We start from the raw sequence: 17,780 nt of genomic DNA on the forward strand, positions 1-17,780 counted from the left end.
TTCTGTCCATCTTTGGAGGCAGCCTCATGACAGTTCGTTCAGACTATGTTGTGACTTGGTCATTTCTATTTCCAGGCTGCATGTGCCAAGTTGGCCACAGATGCTGACATATGTATAGCTTTGGCCTGCTGGTGTAAGTCACTGACTGAGGATTTGTAATGAGAGGAATGGGGCCAAATAAAAATTCATGTGTGGAAATGTAGGATGTGTCCTCTTTATGCAACCATCCTGGATTAATTCTAAAGTTCTGTACTTACAATGGAATGAAATAAACCTGACTGGTGTTACATGTAAACTGTACCTCGCTACGCCCTTAAGAAAAGCACACGCCCTCATTAAGTGCTATTAAGTTCTGACTTTACTGGAGAGAGAGATGGAGAATAACAGAGCTCAATTTCAGCCTGTCAAGAGCTGGAAGAGACGTTTGCAAAGTGCAGCTCAGCAGACAAGCTGACTTGATGCTTGAGCACTGCAAATGTGCTTCAGTTGATGGAGGTATTGTGAGGCAGAAGAGGCTATTGGGGTATTTTTAGAGCTAAAGAGGAGGCATGCCCCAAGTGGGGAACAGCTGCATGGGCGTCCATCGCATTGCCTGTCAGATTAGAGAGCCTACCACTCCTGATAAGACGGGCCTGGATTGGGGCCAAATCCACTCCACCAGGTGGCCAATGATGACAGAGCCAGACACCCTCAGACATGCTGCTTCACCGCAGAGGGCAAGTAGAGCAAGCAAGGGAAACATGGAATATCATGTAAGCGGACTGAGGAGAGGAGTTTCATTTTCAGTTTCATGTAATTTAAACGACAAAGTGTTCTTAGGATGGTTGGAGTGAGCTTTTTGTTCTTTAAGTCGCTGCTAGGTTTAGGTGATGACCCAGAGCAGACGGCTCCATCTTTCTCTGCTTTGAGGTAAGTTCCCGTCACGGTTCATTCGTACAGAGGAGAGCGGAGTGTGTCCTTGGAGGGCTTTCTGAACCGCCGTACTTGGCCTTCTTGTTTTGGTCTGTCTGTTGATGTTTTGTGTTCCCTCCCCTGCAGGCCCTCCCACGCTGAGCAGGCAGAGAGAGGTGACCGTGCCCCTGCCCCCCCCCCACCTCCTACCACAGAGTACCACTTCTCGCCTGCCCTCCCTCCTCTCCTGCACGACACCACTGAGTTCCCCACTCCTCCTCCCACACCCCCGGAGAGGCACACACCCGGAGCTCTACTAACCCCACCTGCATCTCCCCACCTCCCCCCTCCTCCTGCCCCTGCCTCCCCTCCAGTACCTTCCACTTACCAGTGTGAGGACCCTTCTTCCGCACCCTGCCACCCCCCTTTAAGGTATGAACATGAACTCTGCCTCGCTGTCACTGTTCTGAAGCCATTCATTAGGTCATTTCACTTTAAAGTTCATTGTGAAGCACTGTGATATGAATGTTTGCCAGTTTTCTTTCGTGCCTCTTCTGTTAAGTTTGTAAGACCTTACAGTAGATTTGTCCAGTGTTGACACTAGTCCCTTCAGCCTGCTTGATGAAAAGTAGCCATGTCCTTATCCTTTCAACCTGAGTTCAGGTCAAATTACAGCATTAAATCGACATCTGGTGCACTGAATTATCTTGTAGATGTTGATTCTCAGAGCACCTGAACAGAGAAAGAAGCTACCTGAAATGTATTCATCCAAGCTGTTTCCTTATTCTAACTTAAAGGAATAGTTCGCTTTTCTGGGAAATATTCTTGTCCCTTTTCAGAAAGTAACATGAGAAGATCAACACCATATTTATATTTCCACGATAAATATATAGCTGGGATACACAGATGGTTAGCTTAGCTTAGCACTAAGAGGGGAAACAGGAGGAACCAGCTAGCCTGACTCAGACTATGTACACCTCTAAGTGCCAGACTGTTTCTTGACCGGTTGCAGTAACTTCCTTGAGTCTCTGCTGGTTGACTGACAATTGTTGGCATTAATAACATTAATTCGAGAGCTTCTGGTAGGTGGATTTTCTTACCTTTTGACAGAACCAGACTAGCTGTTTCCAGCCTTTGTGCTAAGCTGAGATAACCAGCTGTTGGCTCATTCTTCATATTTCCAATACAGACATTACTGGTATCCATCTTCTCGTTGAGCTCTCTGCAACTAATCATATTTCCTTAAACGTTTAACTATTCATATAAAGAACTTACAGCACTCATCGTATTCACATACATCACATCACAGCCTATGTGAAATCCAGAGTAACAGTCTGGTCTGCAACCCATCTCAACCACTTCATTACATTACAGATTAGCATTGCTATGCACATCTACCACATGAACTCATGCGAAACAGGATTTGCTAATGTATGAACTAAGTGGTCATGGAAACTCAGATGTATACTGAATAATTGTGGGTATAGCAAAAGCACAAGAGTGAAATATGAATGTATGACTTTCTTTAACATTACAGCACAAAGTACTTACACATCATGCTTTTTCACAATTAGCACTAACTGCCCCATCATGACCACTTGACATGTTATGGCTGATTTCTTGCCATTTGAGCTGTGTGTGTAGCACCCAACTCATGGCATGAGCACAATGATTTTCATTCATAACACTGTTGCTGATTACATTTAAATGCTCCCAGTCCCATTATTTTGCTATCAGCACAGCTTCCCCGCTGATAATACTTAACATTCCTCTGCGGTCCTTCTTGGCTTTGCAATGTATTTCCTGGACTTCACAAGAGGCAGTGACTCAGCCGCTTTCACGGTGCACCGTTGCTTACAACCAGCAGAGGGCGTTTTCTCCTCTTAGTGTCCAGGCTTCGTGTTGTACTGCCAGCCTGTGTCTGCTCTCTGCTGTCTGAATGCTGCAGGTATATGAAATAACACTGGGAGACATGCAGGCTCTGATGTATCTCATCCATCATCACTTCTGAACTGAAAAAGACTCTATGGATACATGTTTGCTTCTGATTTGAGAGTGTTTGGCTTTCTAAATGCTTCTCTTGCTCAGAGAAGACCACAATCTTGAGAAGGCTAGTGTAGTGTTGTTATATTATTTATGATATCTGAGAGGCCTGTTCGATAGCAGAGAGGGTACAACGCAGTAACATGGACTGAATATTCTGACCGGATGACACGGATTGCCTGCGGACACACAGAGGCATGACGATCACAACATATGTGCAGATATAAACTATACTTTTAATTTGGTACATTAGGTTGAGTATGAATGTCATATTGCAAGGAACACTAAAACACAAAACCTTTACTGGTAATAAAGTGATGATGTGTCAGTTTGTCCCTGGAGATGTTAGACATTAAAACAATTAGCCTCTGTCACAGTATCAAAATGTTAATCACTCAAAAGATATTTTATGTGTTTTTTTTCCTGAATGAGTAATAATTAAATCCTCCTGTGGGGGAAAGAAAACAAGGCAGGCTTCTTTCTTAAATAAATAATTATTCAAAATAATTAATCTGTCAGTGTCTCCCACATGTTTTATACACATGCTTCCTGTCATGAAGACAGTCTCTGACAGCTAAAAAATAAGGAGCGCCACCGTTCTCCTGAAAACCCCCAATCCAATCAGCTCCTCCCCCCCGCCCACTTACTTTGTGATTTTTCTAATTACTCTTTCTTCTGTTTGAGACTGTGGAGAAGGCCAGATAGAAAGCGCTGCCTTCACACGTCAGCAGGCTGCAACATTTTAACCACTAACCTTCCTCATTTACATGTATGCCATTGAGATGATGGATTGATGGATGTCTAAGCCTTTGTCTGCTGCACTGACTGCTTTTGCCATAAGTCTGAGAGTGGATGTTTCATCGAAACAGCCTCAGGAAACTGATCCCACTAGTGATTGTTTATGGGAGCAATGCAGCTTTTTTTCTTGGCATATGAGAAACGAAGCTCCGGGCTCTCACCCTGCCTGATCAGCAGCTGTTCAGCATCAGAGGAGCAGGTCAGCCATCAGCATCCTGTACCTAGAACCAGGGTTCCCCAGAAGACATCTTTGAACACACTTGCAGAGCTGCTCTGGAGTTGGTGGCTCACTTTGTTGAAATTGTGTAATTAGTGTGTTTGACTGGAACCATCAGCAGCTTTTTGTTTTTTGCAAATTCTATATATTAGTTTTAACTTACAGAAATAGAACCATGCTCAGATTAGCTTCAGGACTTTGACATGCACTATATACTATTAGCTATATCATCCAGTTCTGATCAGCTACACAGGCATGGTGTATCTTTCATTTGCTGTTTTGTTATCACACCAAAGTCAGCACCTATAATTTGCTCTATTTGCTCTTTTGTGGTCTTTCCTGAGGTTTGTGTTTTTTTTTCTTGCTTGGAGCTGTTTGAGTAATCTTGGCTGTAATCTTGGGAGTTTTTCTGTGTCAAATTAAGGGGCACATTGTTTGTTTCCCTCGTTTAATGTGAGCCTGTGGCAATCTTTGAGACTGTACCTGTGATTAAGCCACACATTTCAACTTGAAACTGACAGTACTATTCAAATTTCCACTCTGAAAGATTAAAAACTAACAAGCCGCTACAAATGACCCCTTTCACAAGTCACACTTGTCTATTTCTGACTTAACTATATGTTTTGTATTTTTTTAAGCCCATTTCACAGGTATATAGAGGACATCTTTTCTCCACTGCCATGTCCTTAAGTAAAAAAATGTCTTGCCAACAGTCCCGCTAAGCTTCGACCCACGCCCATGAAACCACAACTTGTTCTACACCATCACAGTCTGAGTAGAAGCACACACATTCAAACCCTCTCACGGGCTACACGCATGTGGATCGTAGTGACCCTGATTCCTCTTGAGCACTGTTATGAATCTTTAAGAAAAAACTGCCACAACCATGTCTTCCGGTGCCTGACTTTGTTGAATTTTTAATCTCTTCATTTTCTTCAGTCTACAGTTGTACTGCAGAGCAAGGCCAGACTGTTAAAAAGAGAAACATAGAGACTGTTTATTTCTCATTCAATAGAATAGGAACTTGTTTTGCATATACATGCTCTGCTGGCCTAGATACTTCTTTGAACTATTATGAGGGTCTGAATGGCAGCAGCAATCAATATTTTTCTTTCACAGGGGTCTGTGTTGGGAGTGGGCAGTGTTTTTACGTCTTCCCTCAGGCCGTGATACATCGACTAACAGGTCATCCGAGACTAGAATCGCATCAATATTCTTTGTGAACATCAGTTAATGGACTTCATGTGTACATGCAGACAGTCTGCTTTTCAACTGTGTTGTGTGCTTGGACATGAACACTGGCTCTTGTGTTCTAAGTTTCATTCAATCTGTTTAGTCCGCCCAGGCACAGGTAGGACACCTGAAACCTGTACTCAGCAAGTTTGTGTGTCTACAAGCGCTCCAGGCGTGAATTGCTATTGTAGTGAGCCCTCATTTCCCTACTTTCCCATGAGTGCACAATAGATTTATTCCTCTCATATTTCCAACGTCTCTCTTTCCCATTGCGTCAATGGGAAGTTTGTAGAACCTGTTCCTGCTCTTCTTTCCATCTTGCAGGACACATTCTGTGCATCTGTCACACACAGATGTCTAAAAAAAAAAAAAAAGACATGGTTAGACAGAATATCATTATTGCTCTTCTGGTCTTTGATGCAATTCAAGGTTTGATGAGAGTGCCAGTAAATTAGATTACCAAGCCAGCCTGCTGTCCAGGGATTCAAATCAGAGACCATATTCATTTAGAAACGCAGACGCTCGTATGTAAGGAAGCTCGTGTCTCTGCCCATTTAGGGAAGAATGAACCTCCAAATTTAGTTTCTATAATTAAAACGTATATCTATCTTAAACATTTTGAGTGTGATAATGGGTTGTCAATGTTTGTGTGGTTTGATTTTTATCTTGTCTTTGATCTCATAATGTGTTTTTTTTTAATGTGTCTGAGTTACTAGTGCAGTGTCTTGAATGGAAGAGAACATAATAGAGTCAGAGTTGAATAAGACAGACACACCAGGTTCTCAGTCTATTGTTTACCTCAGGCATCACTCTGGTTGGCCACGCTGAGTGCTGGAAGCTTCCATTGTGTGAAAAGGAGGCACAAAAATGACATTTTCACTATGCATCTCACTGGGTGAGAGAGGGGGATCCTGGCAGGAGAAAGGCAATGTGGGGAAGTGCGGTAACTGCGGGAGGGAGGGAGGAAGAAGGGGACTGACAGTGTCAAAGGGAAAACGGCTGTTCAATCAGTGTGGTTTTGGGGGTCTGCTATTGTTTGGCTCCCCTGCACGGTCGCAGTAGCCGACGAGAAAAAGCTGCATGTCTTTTTAAAGGCACAGGAGGCTGGAGACAGGGGAGTGAGTGGAGGAGAGAGGGGGGAGGAGGCAGTGAGAGCAGCAACACAGCTCAGCGATATCAGCAACCAAACAGAGAGGAGGCACCTCAGACACTCGTGCAAGACGGCAAGAAAGCAGGATTATTATATGACCCTTTTTGTTTTGGATTATTCTGGTCTGGACATTGTGTTCTTGGAGCTTTTATTCCCCCTGTTTGTCACATCATTTTTTACCTCCAGATGAGAAACAGGAATAGTCACAGTCCGTAGAAGAGCAGAGGCTCAGGGATGCCTTGGTAAAGTCAGAAGCCCTGAATCATCCACTGCTTGGCTCCTGATGCAAACAGGACTCGCTCAGCCTCTGCACTGCAGCACGGAAGCTCAGCCGGTGCTCACCTCCACTGACACAGGCGACCAGCCTCCTCTGCAAAGATCAGAGCAAGAGGGAAAAGGTGTTTTTGTGGGAGGGGAGCAGGTGGATGTGGAGGGTGGCTGGAGAGCAGGAGCAGGCAGGGGGGGCAGGGGGGGCAGAGCTAGCTGAGGATGGGAGCCAACGAGTCCATGGAGCAAGGACAGACCCCTTGTCCCTCTCAAGAACACATGTGAGTGTGACTTAACCTGTGGTCCTGCTCAGTGTTCTGTCTGGAAATGTTCAGAGGTGTCTTCAGGTGAAATAAAAAGCAGAAGAAAATCAGAAAGAAAATCACTATTGAAAAGCTGAATGTCTGGAGAGCAGCTCCAACTGCATGTGCTTTGCTCTTATTATGTATTTCTTTATATATTCATGGCTTTGAATTGGTCTCCAGTGCAACATAAATGTCCATGGTAGGTGCAGGGTGATTTATTTTGCAGAATCCAGTCACCACTAAGTATTATGGACACTTGCCATTTTTGATGTCATTTATGTTTCCGGATGAAGCCTGACACACATCTCTGTTTGTGATGAACACTGAACATTGTGTTCTTTCATCCGTCAGTTTTTGATGATTTTTTCACTTTCCCTTATTCTATCTTTCCATGCATATCGGCACAGAGCCTTTTCGGGCTGTAAAATCAAATATGACCAACTGAGCACGTCATCATTGTTGGTGTTTGCTTTTGTGATGCAATGTGAGAATTGGCGCATGTGCACGGGCACATGTGCTTCAGCGTGCCTCGACTACAGTACAGTACATATGGATGAATCGTAACAGTGCTTCAGGAGAGCCCGTGGGAACCAGAATCAGGCAATGAGTGCAGTAGGTGCCGCAGGAGAGCTGGTGGGGTGATGTTTTGTTCTGTGTGAAGGAGGACGCTACTGCCGCGCTGGGAGCAGGAGCAGGAGCTGGTGACTGAGTTGAAATGGAACACGCTGTGTGGGGGCGGAGGGAGATAAGTCAGGAATATCAGTGGACGAGAGAAAGCGAGAGTTAGAGAGGGAGAGAGACGGAGCGAGAGTGCTCCAGTTCGCTGTGTTTTATTTATATCTCAGACACACTACTGCACAGGGGAGCTAAGACCTGGGGAGAAACAGAGGGGAGGGATGAGGGAAATGGAGTGAATGCATGTGTGTATGTGCAGCCTGTAATGTGGACATGAATGATTTATAGCATAATACAGGACTGAAGTATGTGCTCTTATTGCAGGATGGTTGAGTTGGGAGCTGTTTTGCTTAAAGGTGTCCAGAACAGAGGCACGGTGCCCACCATCCCAGCCATTACTAACAAGGCTTTTACTGAGTTCACTCCCTGTCAGAAGCACTTACAGTGTAAAAAGCATTCACACATCTAAGCACTGTAGGGCTCTGATCTGGAAGTGTTAGATAATGGGCCAAAATATGTTTATGCTCAGGGGTCTTTTTTTTTTATTTCTTTTCAGTCTCATTTTATAATGAGTGAGAGTCCAGGTTGTGTCGTTGTCTGTAATCATGGGGGGTTGGGATCCTCTGTCCCTCTCTCCTGTGTCTCCTGTGCAGTAATCTAAATGAACCTCGCTTCTGATCTCATCATCAAAATGGAGAGATATTTTAACCCCCTCCTTGCCGGTGCTCTGACTAGCAGACCTGGCCTGTTGTTGTTTAATGTGCCATCTGCTTGCAGTCTCAGATTAGGCTGGATGAGGTCAGTCCCATTACACATACAGATTATCTTAGTCTGACACTCTTTTTTTTTCTTAGTGGCTTCTTTGTTTTTGAGACTGAGTGCATTTTTCTCACGAAGGGATACCAGACTTCAGTGCTCCCTTCTGTTTTTGCTGATTGGAGCTGACGTCAATGTGGATTGAGATGAGAGACAGAAAGTGTAAGACATCTGCTCTTTGAGAAAAACACTTCTCTGTCAGCTTCTGTTCATATGACCTGCAGGAGGTGCAGAGTGGTTCTCCATAAGGTTTCATTTCCTGAGGCTGGAGAATCATTGGCTGCTTTGTCCCTCTGGAAGTTGCTCACCACATCACATCTGTAGAGAAACTGGAGAGGCTCTTATAAAATGAAAATAGGTTGTTGTGGTGGTTCACATGGTGTACAGTGCCCATGATGTCATGCTTTACATCCAGACACTGTTCATCAGGGGGATAGAAGCACAGGAGCTCCCTCTGTTGGTCTTTTCTTTTCTGCCTTAGAGGAGAGATGTTTGGCTGTTTACAGTGTATATGTATTATTACCTAATTTCAGTCAAAGTACACATTGTAGAATATCTCCTGCCCAATGACATGTTCACAATGATGAAATCAAATTTAAATGATACAGTTTAATCATTGTTTTATCACTGACATTTGGTCCTGCACAGCATGTGACAGATTTATCGTGCCACATAGCCCACCTTATGCTGACGATGCTCGATTAAGCTGCTGTTCTTTCCCTTTTTGTCTGACAGACAGTCTAAGGGGGATGTGAATGAAGAGAGGATAACAAAGGGATGATGAGTAGTAGAGATGGAGCAAGAGGTGAGGGAACGTGAGGGAGTTAAAGGTAAAGGAGGAGTGGAATGGAAAGAAATAGGTGACATGTTGTGTCTAGAAAGGGTTTAGCGGTGTTTGACAGCTGAGAGACGATGGAGCGAGTATATGCCAGCAAATCCGTTGAGGCTAATCACACAGCTGCTTGGAGACCAGCAGCCAGCAGCCTGCCTCCATTCATCCCTCCCTTCGTCGTCTTTTTCCACCAGCTTTCATCTACACTCACAGTGCTCACAGTTGTGTCCTTATTAATCTTGAATGGCATCATCAAATTTAGCGTGGAACAGATAAGAGCCTATATTCATTTGCAACATCTCAAGATTTCCTGTTTTTTCGAAGAATATGCATATTTAGGACAGACGGGTGGTGGTAGATTTACGTGTTGGTGTAGCCCAGTTTCCCCCTCATCCCCGGGGCTGGTGATGGCTTGCCCTCCAGCACTGTGAAAGCTGTTCAGACAGGCTGAGTTGGGTTCGGCTGGAAGTGGGGACACGGCTGGCTGTCTGAAATGCCGCGTCTCCCTGCCTCACGCTGCAGAGTTTCTGTCTCCAGGCAGTCATCTCAGCCTGAGAGGCTGCTATTAACTGCTGCTCTCTTTGTTTCTGTTCGCCCACCGTACCCTGACTGCTCACCCACACGCTGCTTTTGCTCTCTCTATGTTTTGTCTGCAGCTAGATAACAAAAGAGCTCTTAAAGATAGATTGTGTTAACACAGAAGACAGATTGATTTTTATTCACCTTATTAATTAGTTTCATGACTGCACTCCTTTCAGCGCATGGTTACATGTCTATTGGATGCCACTTGTTTAAATTTGAACATTGATGATCAATATTGGTTGTTCTGAGAGGAAGTACAAGCGGACCATAAGCAAAAAATTGTGCTGTTTTTGTTTTTTCATTCATTCATGGGCTGTGAGCAGAATGATGCTGATGCAGCAGCTGCTCGCCTCATAAATCTGTAATGTGCCTTTACTCGTCTTTTCTATCATATAAAACACCTCAGTGGACACTGTTGGTTAGGGAAGCCTCAGTTTTGTGTTTGTGTTGGTCTGTGTGCATCCAGCCACTTCCACCATAGAGTAACATATGGCAGGAACATCCTCCAGTTACCATGGCAACACAGTGTTTGCAGTCACATGAAAAATGTCCTCTACAAGGACATAGTTGGCACGCAAAAATGAAATGAGCCCTAATTATCTCATCGTTCCATATTTCAGTCTTCAAAGAATTAGCTTTTTTAATGCCACACATCAAAATCTCCAGAGAGCTGAAACTCTTCAATGGTTTTCATGGATAAAGCTGTTGAGTAGTTTTATTTCTGTTTATTTTACTTGGTGTGGTACATGTGTATTCTGCTCCTCAGTCCTGTCATTGGAGGTATCTGTGTCACTGCCTGTCTGACCATCTGACACGATGATCCTGGTTCCCAGTGACTGATCCAGATGGATCTTTAGGCAGACCAGTCTTATCCTGCTGGGACACACTGGGCCCTCACAGAGATTACAGCTCTGGCTCCTGTCTTGGCCATGTGCTGTCTCGTTTTACATCACGCTACCACGAAAGTAATGGAGGCGTTTTTAAGGCTTTCAGCCTTAATATATAAAAATGTGATAAATAGGTATGACTTTTATACCATGTTGTAACTTTAACATGCTGTGTGTGGTGTTTTTGTGCAGCCTGATGAATTGTTTAGATTTGTCAGTGGAGCACATTACAGTGTAAGTAGAATGTTATTCCTGCCATATTGTTGGCAAAGAGGAGCCTCTGTCACTGCTGTGATGTGACCCCAGGGATATTGACCATATTGGCTATGACAGTAAAAACCATTTATTACCAGCCTCCTCTATAGACACGAATGTCCCAGCTTTAAATTTCAGTTGCATCGGCCATATTGGCCATACTGACGGATAGATGGTGTATCAGCAGCACCCCATTGTCTTTCATGCTTCAGGCTTGCTCCGTGTTTGTGTGTGTCTGTGATAAAGAACCCTCACAGGTTGCTGAATGGCTACAGCAATGCCTTGAGGTGAATCGCTTTAGATTGGCTAGATGTGTATAGTGTATAGTGTATAGACTTGGAGGGGTCATTTAGCTGTGGGGGTCCTCATCTCTCACCTTCCCAGGTCTCAGTAGTAATCAGAATATATGTTTCATCAGTTTCAGAGCATGTGAAAATGACCTGGGTTTGTAGAGAAAAATCTGGGTGTGTCTTCGCATTGACCAAAAATGCAAAATTTAGGACACAAAAAAGGACACAATGACAGGAAATATATGTCAGATGCAGTGCTAGTGTAAGTAATGGACAGGCTTTATCACAACAGATTCAGCTGGTGGGCAGTAGACTACAATACAGCAACGTGGTTCAGGAGCAAGAGAGAGGTAGAGGGAGGGTGAAAAGTGGAGGGATGAAGGCTGGGAAAGAGGGAGGGAGAGAGAGAGAGTGCCAGAATATACAGTATGCAGGAGGTGGGCTCCTGCAGCCAGTCTCATTTAGATTGGGAGGCATCATCTCTTACTGGGGAGGAGTGGAGACGGACTGATAAGGCTACAGATGACGAGAAGCAACGTGAAAGGACTGAGATTGTAGATTGGAAACAAAGAGAGCTGGATATTAGACTATAGAGAAAAAGAGCAGAAGGCAAAGAGGTTTGATCTGGTGGTCTTAGTCATCATCTGAGGAAGAGGCAGTGGGCGTCTACCTGTGTCTCAGGCTGTAGCATCGTGGTGCGGAGAGGTGCAGCCCGCCGGCAGCCATGGCAGTGAGTGCGTGGCAGGCTCTGTCTCCACTGCAGTGGGCTCGCTGGGGCTGGGACACACTGCTGGGAGGGGCAGGAGACGAGGACAGCCCGGGCTCTGATCCGGCTCTTGGGCTCCTCTGGCGTCTCTCCTGGGGCTCACGTCATGACAACATGATCGGGGCTGCTGGGGGACCGGTCAGACAGAGGTGAGACAGGATGGGAGGCTGGGTCCCCATACCGTCAGATAATGTATTGACCAACGGAGCATGGAGCTTGGTAATCAGGTTGTCTGGTGAGCTTGACTGTGTGTGTGTATGATGCTGTGGAAGAGCAATCAATATTGCTTATTCTTAGGATGTTGCTATTTACAACCTATTGTCATGCAGAAATTGGTCATTTCTCTGTTTTTGGCGCAGTCCGTCTCTATCCATTTCACAGCCGTGATATCTTTAGATCTCTGAGGTGGTCTCATGTGTGTATGGGTATTGCATTTGTGTGTTGTGGTGGCATAATTCTGTGTCTCAGATGTGTCAGTATCTGTGTCCTTACTGCAGATTCAGCATTTTCATTTGTAGCCATTAAAGGTCTACAAACAATTAAACAGGAGCACATACCAGCCTGGGGCTTTTTAAAACCCATACACGCCACAGGGAATGTCGCTCACCGCCCTTTCTACCTGAAGCCCGTTCCAAAATACTGCCCATAGTGAATCTGTGTGATAGTATAATAACCATATATACCGCACTGAAGAATGATTTCAGAACTGCTTACTTGAGAAATAAATATATTCCTTGTGGTGTGATGTGTCTGAAGGAGAGAATTTTAGCTCACCCTCACATGACGTCAATGTCAGTTGCCCTGATGCAGTAACCAGAGTCATTACAGGTCAAGTGAGTCTGATTAACAGCAGTCTGGACTTAATATGTCCTTATCTTTTGTTACAGGAGCTCAGACTCTGATGGAGCTTTTGAAACCCCTGAATCCACAACTCCAGTGAAGGCTGTTTCTCCTATAGAGCCCCAAACTCAGCAACTACCATCCAGTGACAAAGGTATTGTTATTTTTCATTATAAAGGAATCATGCCATAATGTGGGCTTAGCTATTGTACAGTAAGACACTCTCTTACATTACCATTAAAAAGCAGGTAAAGCAAAGTCTTGTTGCACCATCTAGTGGAATGAAGCAGTATTTCCCATCTTTGTTTGCTGAGACAAGCATCTCCACTGCACAAGTCTTTTGGGATTCTAGGAAAGGCTGACCAATCAGTTCAGTCTCTCTCACACATGTGGTTATTTCTCATGGATTTTGTCCACCTGAGAAACTCTGATTGAATTATTTATAGCACATTCATCTCAATAATTGGATGTGTCAGAAGCTGCAGCTTGTATCTCCATGCAGGCTTCTTGATCACACCAAGAAGGTTGCATCTCACCCCCGCACCAGATAAAATATATAATAAATCCAAATTTAACTTTTTGATTTCAGCTTTTAAGCATCTGAATTCAACCTTTTTTATGTTATGTCTCTCCATCTTTTGCAGTAGCAGACACCTCAGTCAGTGATCCTACCTCTGACTTGGCTTCAGACGAGCCACCCTGCCGTTCACTCTCCATTGTTTTTGATGAGGACAAGCCCATAGCAGCCAGTGGCACCTACAACATTGACGTTTTTGCCACAGATTCAACAACTCACGCTCTGACACGTTCACTCAGTCTCCAGGGAGGAGAACTAGACACTGCTGGTCTGTTGGATGGATCAGCAGTCGGAGGCTTCCGTCCACATTCTGAATCCTTCAGTGTGGGCACTGAGAGTGCTCCAGGAACACTCCATAGGCCTAAGAAAGTCCGTCCTGGGTCTTTGAAGAAGAAGCCTCTTCTCAGACAGAACTCAAACCCAGAGAGTCCAAGGCCAGCCTCATCCAGCAGCACCCCGGAGATCAAGAAGCGGGCAAAGCCTAGAACTGCCAACCCTGTCCAGGCTCAGGAGGAAGCAGAGGGAGGATCTGCAACTCCGAGCCCTGGAGGAACCCTCCGAAGGGCCAGGAAGAGCCGTGTGGAGACTCCTCCTCCTCTGCCAGAGGAGAACAATCATACCAGCCAAGAGGAGAGCCTTGTCATCCCGGCCTTACCTTTGTGCCAGGAGGAGGCCCCTCACCCTGGTAGTCCAACAAGCAAAGACGAGTCCCCCATTCCCCCAAGTAGCTCCTACAAATGGGATCCAGATAATTTTGAAAACATAGACCCTTTCAATACTGGAGGTAGTAAAATTCCCAATTCTCCAGATCTGGGTCGTAAAGGTCCTCTGTGTGGTCCCATTGCAATCCCTCCAGAGAGTCCCTGTGTCTCTGCTGTGGAGCCGTGTCCTCCGGCTCCTCTTGAAGAGCCTATCACCAACCCTGAAGAGCAACCCATCATCCCCAAACGTCAGTCAGTAAGGCTGGAGTTTGATTACTCTGAGGAGAGCGGTGAGGCATCACACCAGGCCTCTCCCCCACCCAAGAAAGTGGGCAAGAAGCCCGGTGGCAAGATGCCTCTTAGGAAACCAAAGCTGGGGCTGAAGAAGGCCCCTCCAGCACAGACGGAGCAGCTGGACAACCAACCTCCAGCAACCCACAATGGCAACGAGGAGGAAATCCCTGTCCCTAAGGTATCTTACAACGTTGAGCCTGACAAGTGGGACGATCCGAACTTCAATCCATTTTCTTCCAAGAAATGTATCAGCAACTCCCCCAAACTGTCCAGGCCATCTTATAGTTTTGACCCCAATAACTTTGATGACTCCATAGACCCTTTCAAATCCTCAAATAGGATGGCCAACTCCCCTCCTAAGGCCTCTGCCTCCTTTGAACTGTCATCCAATGACTATGACAATGAAAATGACAATGACAACATCGGGGAACTGGAGGACCAAAATCAGAACAAGCCTGCCAAGAAGAAGAAAACTCCCATTAAATCGTAAGTTCAGTCTATTACCACAGGACCATACATTTATGGGAGAGTCCACACTCACTTGCAGAACATTATATTGACATGTAGGAATGTCTGTGTCTCTGTTGGTGAGGGATTTTTTTTTTCAGACTAGTCTGTGTTTGTATGTGGTCCTCTTGTTTATTATGCCAGTGTCCTGTCTGTCTCTCTGTCACCTGTGTCTGTGTATTCCCATATGTCACAGGAAGTCCAAGGGTGTGTCTTCTCTTTGTTGTCTGTTGTAAGTACAGGGACAATACAACCATCCACCCATTTTGACCCTTAATTCCACGTGGCTCCTCTTTAAGCAGCACGCTGCCCTGTTGTGCCTTTTCCTATTAACAGAAACATCACAATCCCTCGTACCCATGATCAAACTATTCATTTAAACTTTTTTAATCCTGCCTATTTTAACTTGAGGATACATGTTTTCAGTTTCGTTTAAAATTGTGTACTATGTATGATAATATCCCATACATGAAAGTGCCAAAGCGTGTAGTAACTCTTGAATAGATTTACTACACGCAGGCTGGAAATTCTACTTGTAGAGCTACAGTATCTAGTGCTATACAGCATGGTGCACAGAGGTGCCATGTGACCTCACGTTTGGCCTTGAGACCCTCTACCAATAGAGGTCAGTGCTACAGTGCTCAATGAGTTGCTGTTGAATGAAGAAGACAAACGCAACACATTGAGATGTGTTATTGAGTTTGTTGTGTTGTTTCCTTTAGCAGTCGCTCTTAAAAACATTTTAAATGGATTGTAATAGTTTTTCTATCAGCACTTTACAAAAAAAGTGTAAATATTGGAGCAAATTCTGTTGTATGTTTAAATGCTGCATTACCTTTCTCTACTGAAGCTGACTGAATATCTTTCTTTCAGATACATGTTTGTTTACGACACACTGTGTGTAACAAAGGAGGTGTTTGTGCTCTCTCTTGTGTTCACCGCTGAAAAAGCTAAACCTTTATAATAATGATTAAACAATAATGTAAGAGAGAGATTTTTTGGCCATTTTCCCACAATGTTAAACACTGGGCCTAAAAATGTTTATTTGTGTCAGGGTGCAGAGATTTTACAGACTAAAGTAAGCACCAGCTCAGCTTTATCAGATATGTCTTTTTCATTAAATTTAAAGGATAAAACACGATGTGACATTCAGTAAAGAAAGTTTTTGTAAGGACTCCCAGTTCTTATAAACCCTCTGAGAATCCATGCTCTATGTGATCTGTAAATTAAGAACTTAGTAACAAAAGTAAAAACCTTCCACTAACAGTTAAACTACTACATTACCAAATACATTCATCTCTAGGATCTCTGTCATTTGTTGACATGTGTGAACAGTAACCACCATGCAGTTACTAACTATAGATTCAACCCTCTTCACAGACATTTCACTGTTTCATTTCAGCCACACAATAGGCCACAGTAAGTCTGTTACACATATGATAATGCTGCTCCATGCAAATTATGTCACGATTTTATGCAAAAGCAGACGTACCCAACCAGTTTCACATTTTAGCATGTGTGACTATACACGTTTGAGATATGTAGCAATACACATCTGTTGGTGTTAGGCAGTGAATGTTGATGTAATGAAGAGCTGTTTACTGAAGGTGCTGAGTGACTCTGGATCTCAATGACTGACTGTTTTCCTCTTTCTCAGTAATACTTTCAGAGTGAAGAGGTCGCCAAAGAAATCCCCATTGTCTGACCCATCCCAGGTGCGTACTTAATTCTCCATATCTGTACATCTTTCTCACTTTTGCCTGCCTGTGTTTCTCCTTCTTCCATCCAACTCAGTCACTGCCACCTTCTTTGCGTTGCAGGATCTTACACCTGCAGACGAACCTGCCTCCCTCCACCCACAGGACGACCACGCCACCGACGAGGAGAAGCTGGCCTCCTCCACCAGTCATAAGTGGGCAGCCCTGCACGACACGGATGCAGATTTGAACTCTGACCAACAAGACTTCCCTCAGCCGTGTGACCTTACGTCCTTTGTAAATGAGAACAGTCTTCCTCATCAGGCTCCAGGTGAGGCTTAGCTGTCTGCCTCTCTAGGAGTCCTCTTTGTACCTCCAGCCACCTGTGTCCAAATAAAAGCTAACAGAGATCAAAGCATACCACAGACAGGTGGTGCTCAAAGGAAATTCAGAGCTTATGTTCGGATAAACCGTCATGTACAACAATCAGCCACTTTACTCTTCATTCATCCAGCAACATTATTGATTTTTTTGCTGTGGCAATGAAATAAGCCTGCTGGCCCAGTTCTCTACTGCCCTCTGACCTCCAGAAGAGCCACCTCCTCCCAGAGGCTGTGTGGCTCAGCTCATCTGGGTCAGACATGAAATACCGAACAGACAGCCTTGCCTCAGCTTCTGATCGCATCAGTCCCGAGCTCACTGGCTGAAATGTTTCTCTATTTGTTCCTCTGCATCTAAAACTTTGCTATGTCTTTCTGTGCCAGTGCAAGACTATGAAATTGAGTACATGGAGAAGATTGGCTCCTCTTCGCCTGTGAGTATCTGCTGTTATTCAAAGAATTTGTATTGCTTTGTGTATTTATTCTGGTATGTTTTACATATATTTGATATGTAATATAAAAACCAAAGTAAAATTAGATTTCAGACAGTTTGTGCTTAATTCTCTTGTGTGTCATTTAGCCACTGTCTGTGAAGAAGCCATCATTGTACCTGAAGTTGGACTCAGTTTCGGACAACTTAAGCAAGAACACGTGTGCACATGGATCTGAGCCCAGCTCCCCCTGCACAGGGTAAAACACACTATACTACTACTCTCCTGTGTTTGTTAAATATGTGTAGTTACATCATCTGTTCACTGTAAAGGAAGTCCTACAGTG

The 17,780-nt window shown here is 44.5% G+C and overlaps 1 protein-coding gene across 19 annotated transcripts in view; it reads left to right on the forward strand.

The window, feature by feature from the left end:
- Window positions 1-17,780, forward strand: part of tacc2 (transforming, acidic coiled-coil containing protein 2) — a 50,379-nt gene that overhangs the window by 23,526 nt on the left and 9,073 nt on the right. For 8 of the 19 annotated variants that reach the window (XM_076743193.1, XM_076743178.1, XM_076743177.1 and 5 more), the window contains 8 exons: window positions 1,039-1,323; window positions 12,895-13,001; window positions 13,492-14,905; window positions 15,123-15,158; window positions 16,584-16,641; window positions 16,747-16,954; window positions 17,388-17,437; window positions 17,584-17,693. In XM_076743193.1, coding sequence (XP_076599308.1) covers window positions 1,039-1,323; window positions 12,895-13,001; window positions 13,492-14,905; window positions 15,123-15,158; window positions 16,584-16,641; window positions 16,747-16,954; window positions 17,388-17,437; window positions 17,584-17,693 — 2,268 coding nt within the window. The remainder of the gene's footprint in view (window positions 1-1,038; window positions 1,324-12,894; window positions 13,002-13,491; window positions 14,906-15,122; window positions 15,159-16,583; window positions 16,642-16,746; window positions 16,955-17,387; window positions 17,438-17,583; window positions 17,694-17,780) is intronic. The other 11 variants (XM_076743195.1, XM_076743179.1, XM_076743183.1 and 8 more) reach the window with 5 other exon arrangements.

The sequence above is a fragment of the Chaetodon auriga genome, chromosome 11, assembly GCF_051107435.1.
Source record: "Chaetodon auriga isolate fChaAug3 chromosome 11, fChaAug3.hap1, whole genome shotgun sequence".
Lineage (NCBI taxonomy): Eukaryota > Metazoa > Chordata > Actinopteri > Chaetodontiformes > Chaetodontidae > Chaetodon > Chaetodon auriga.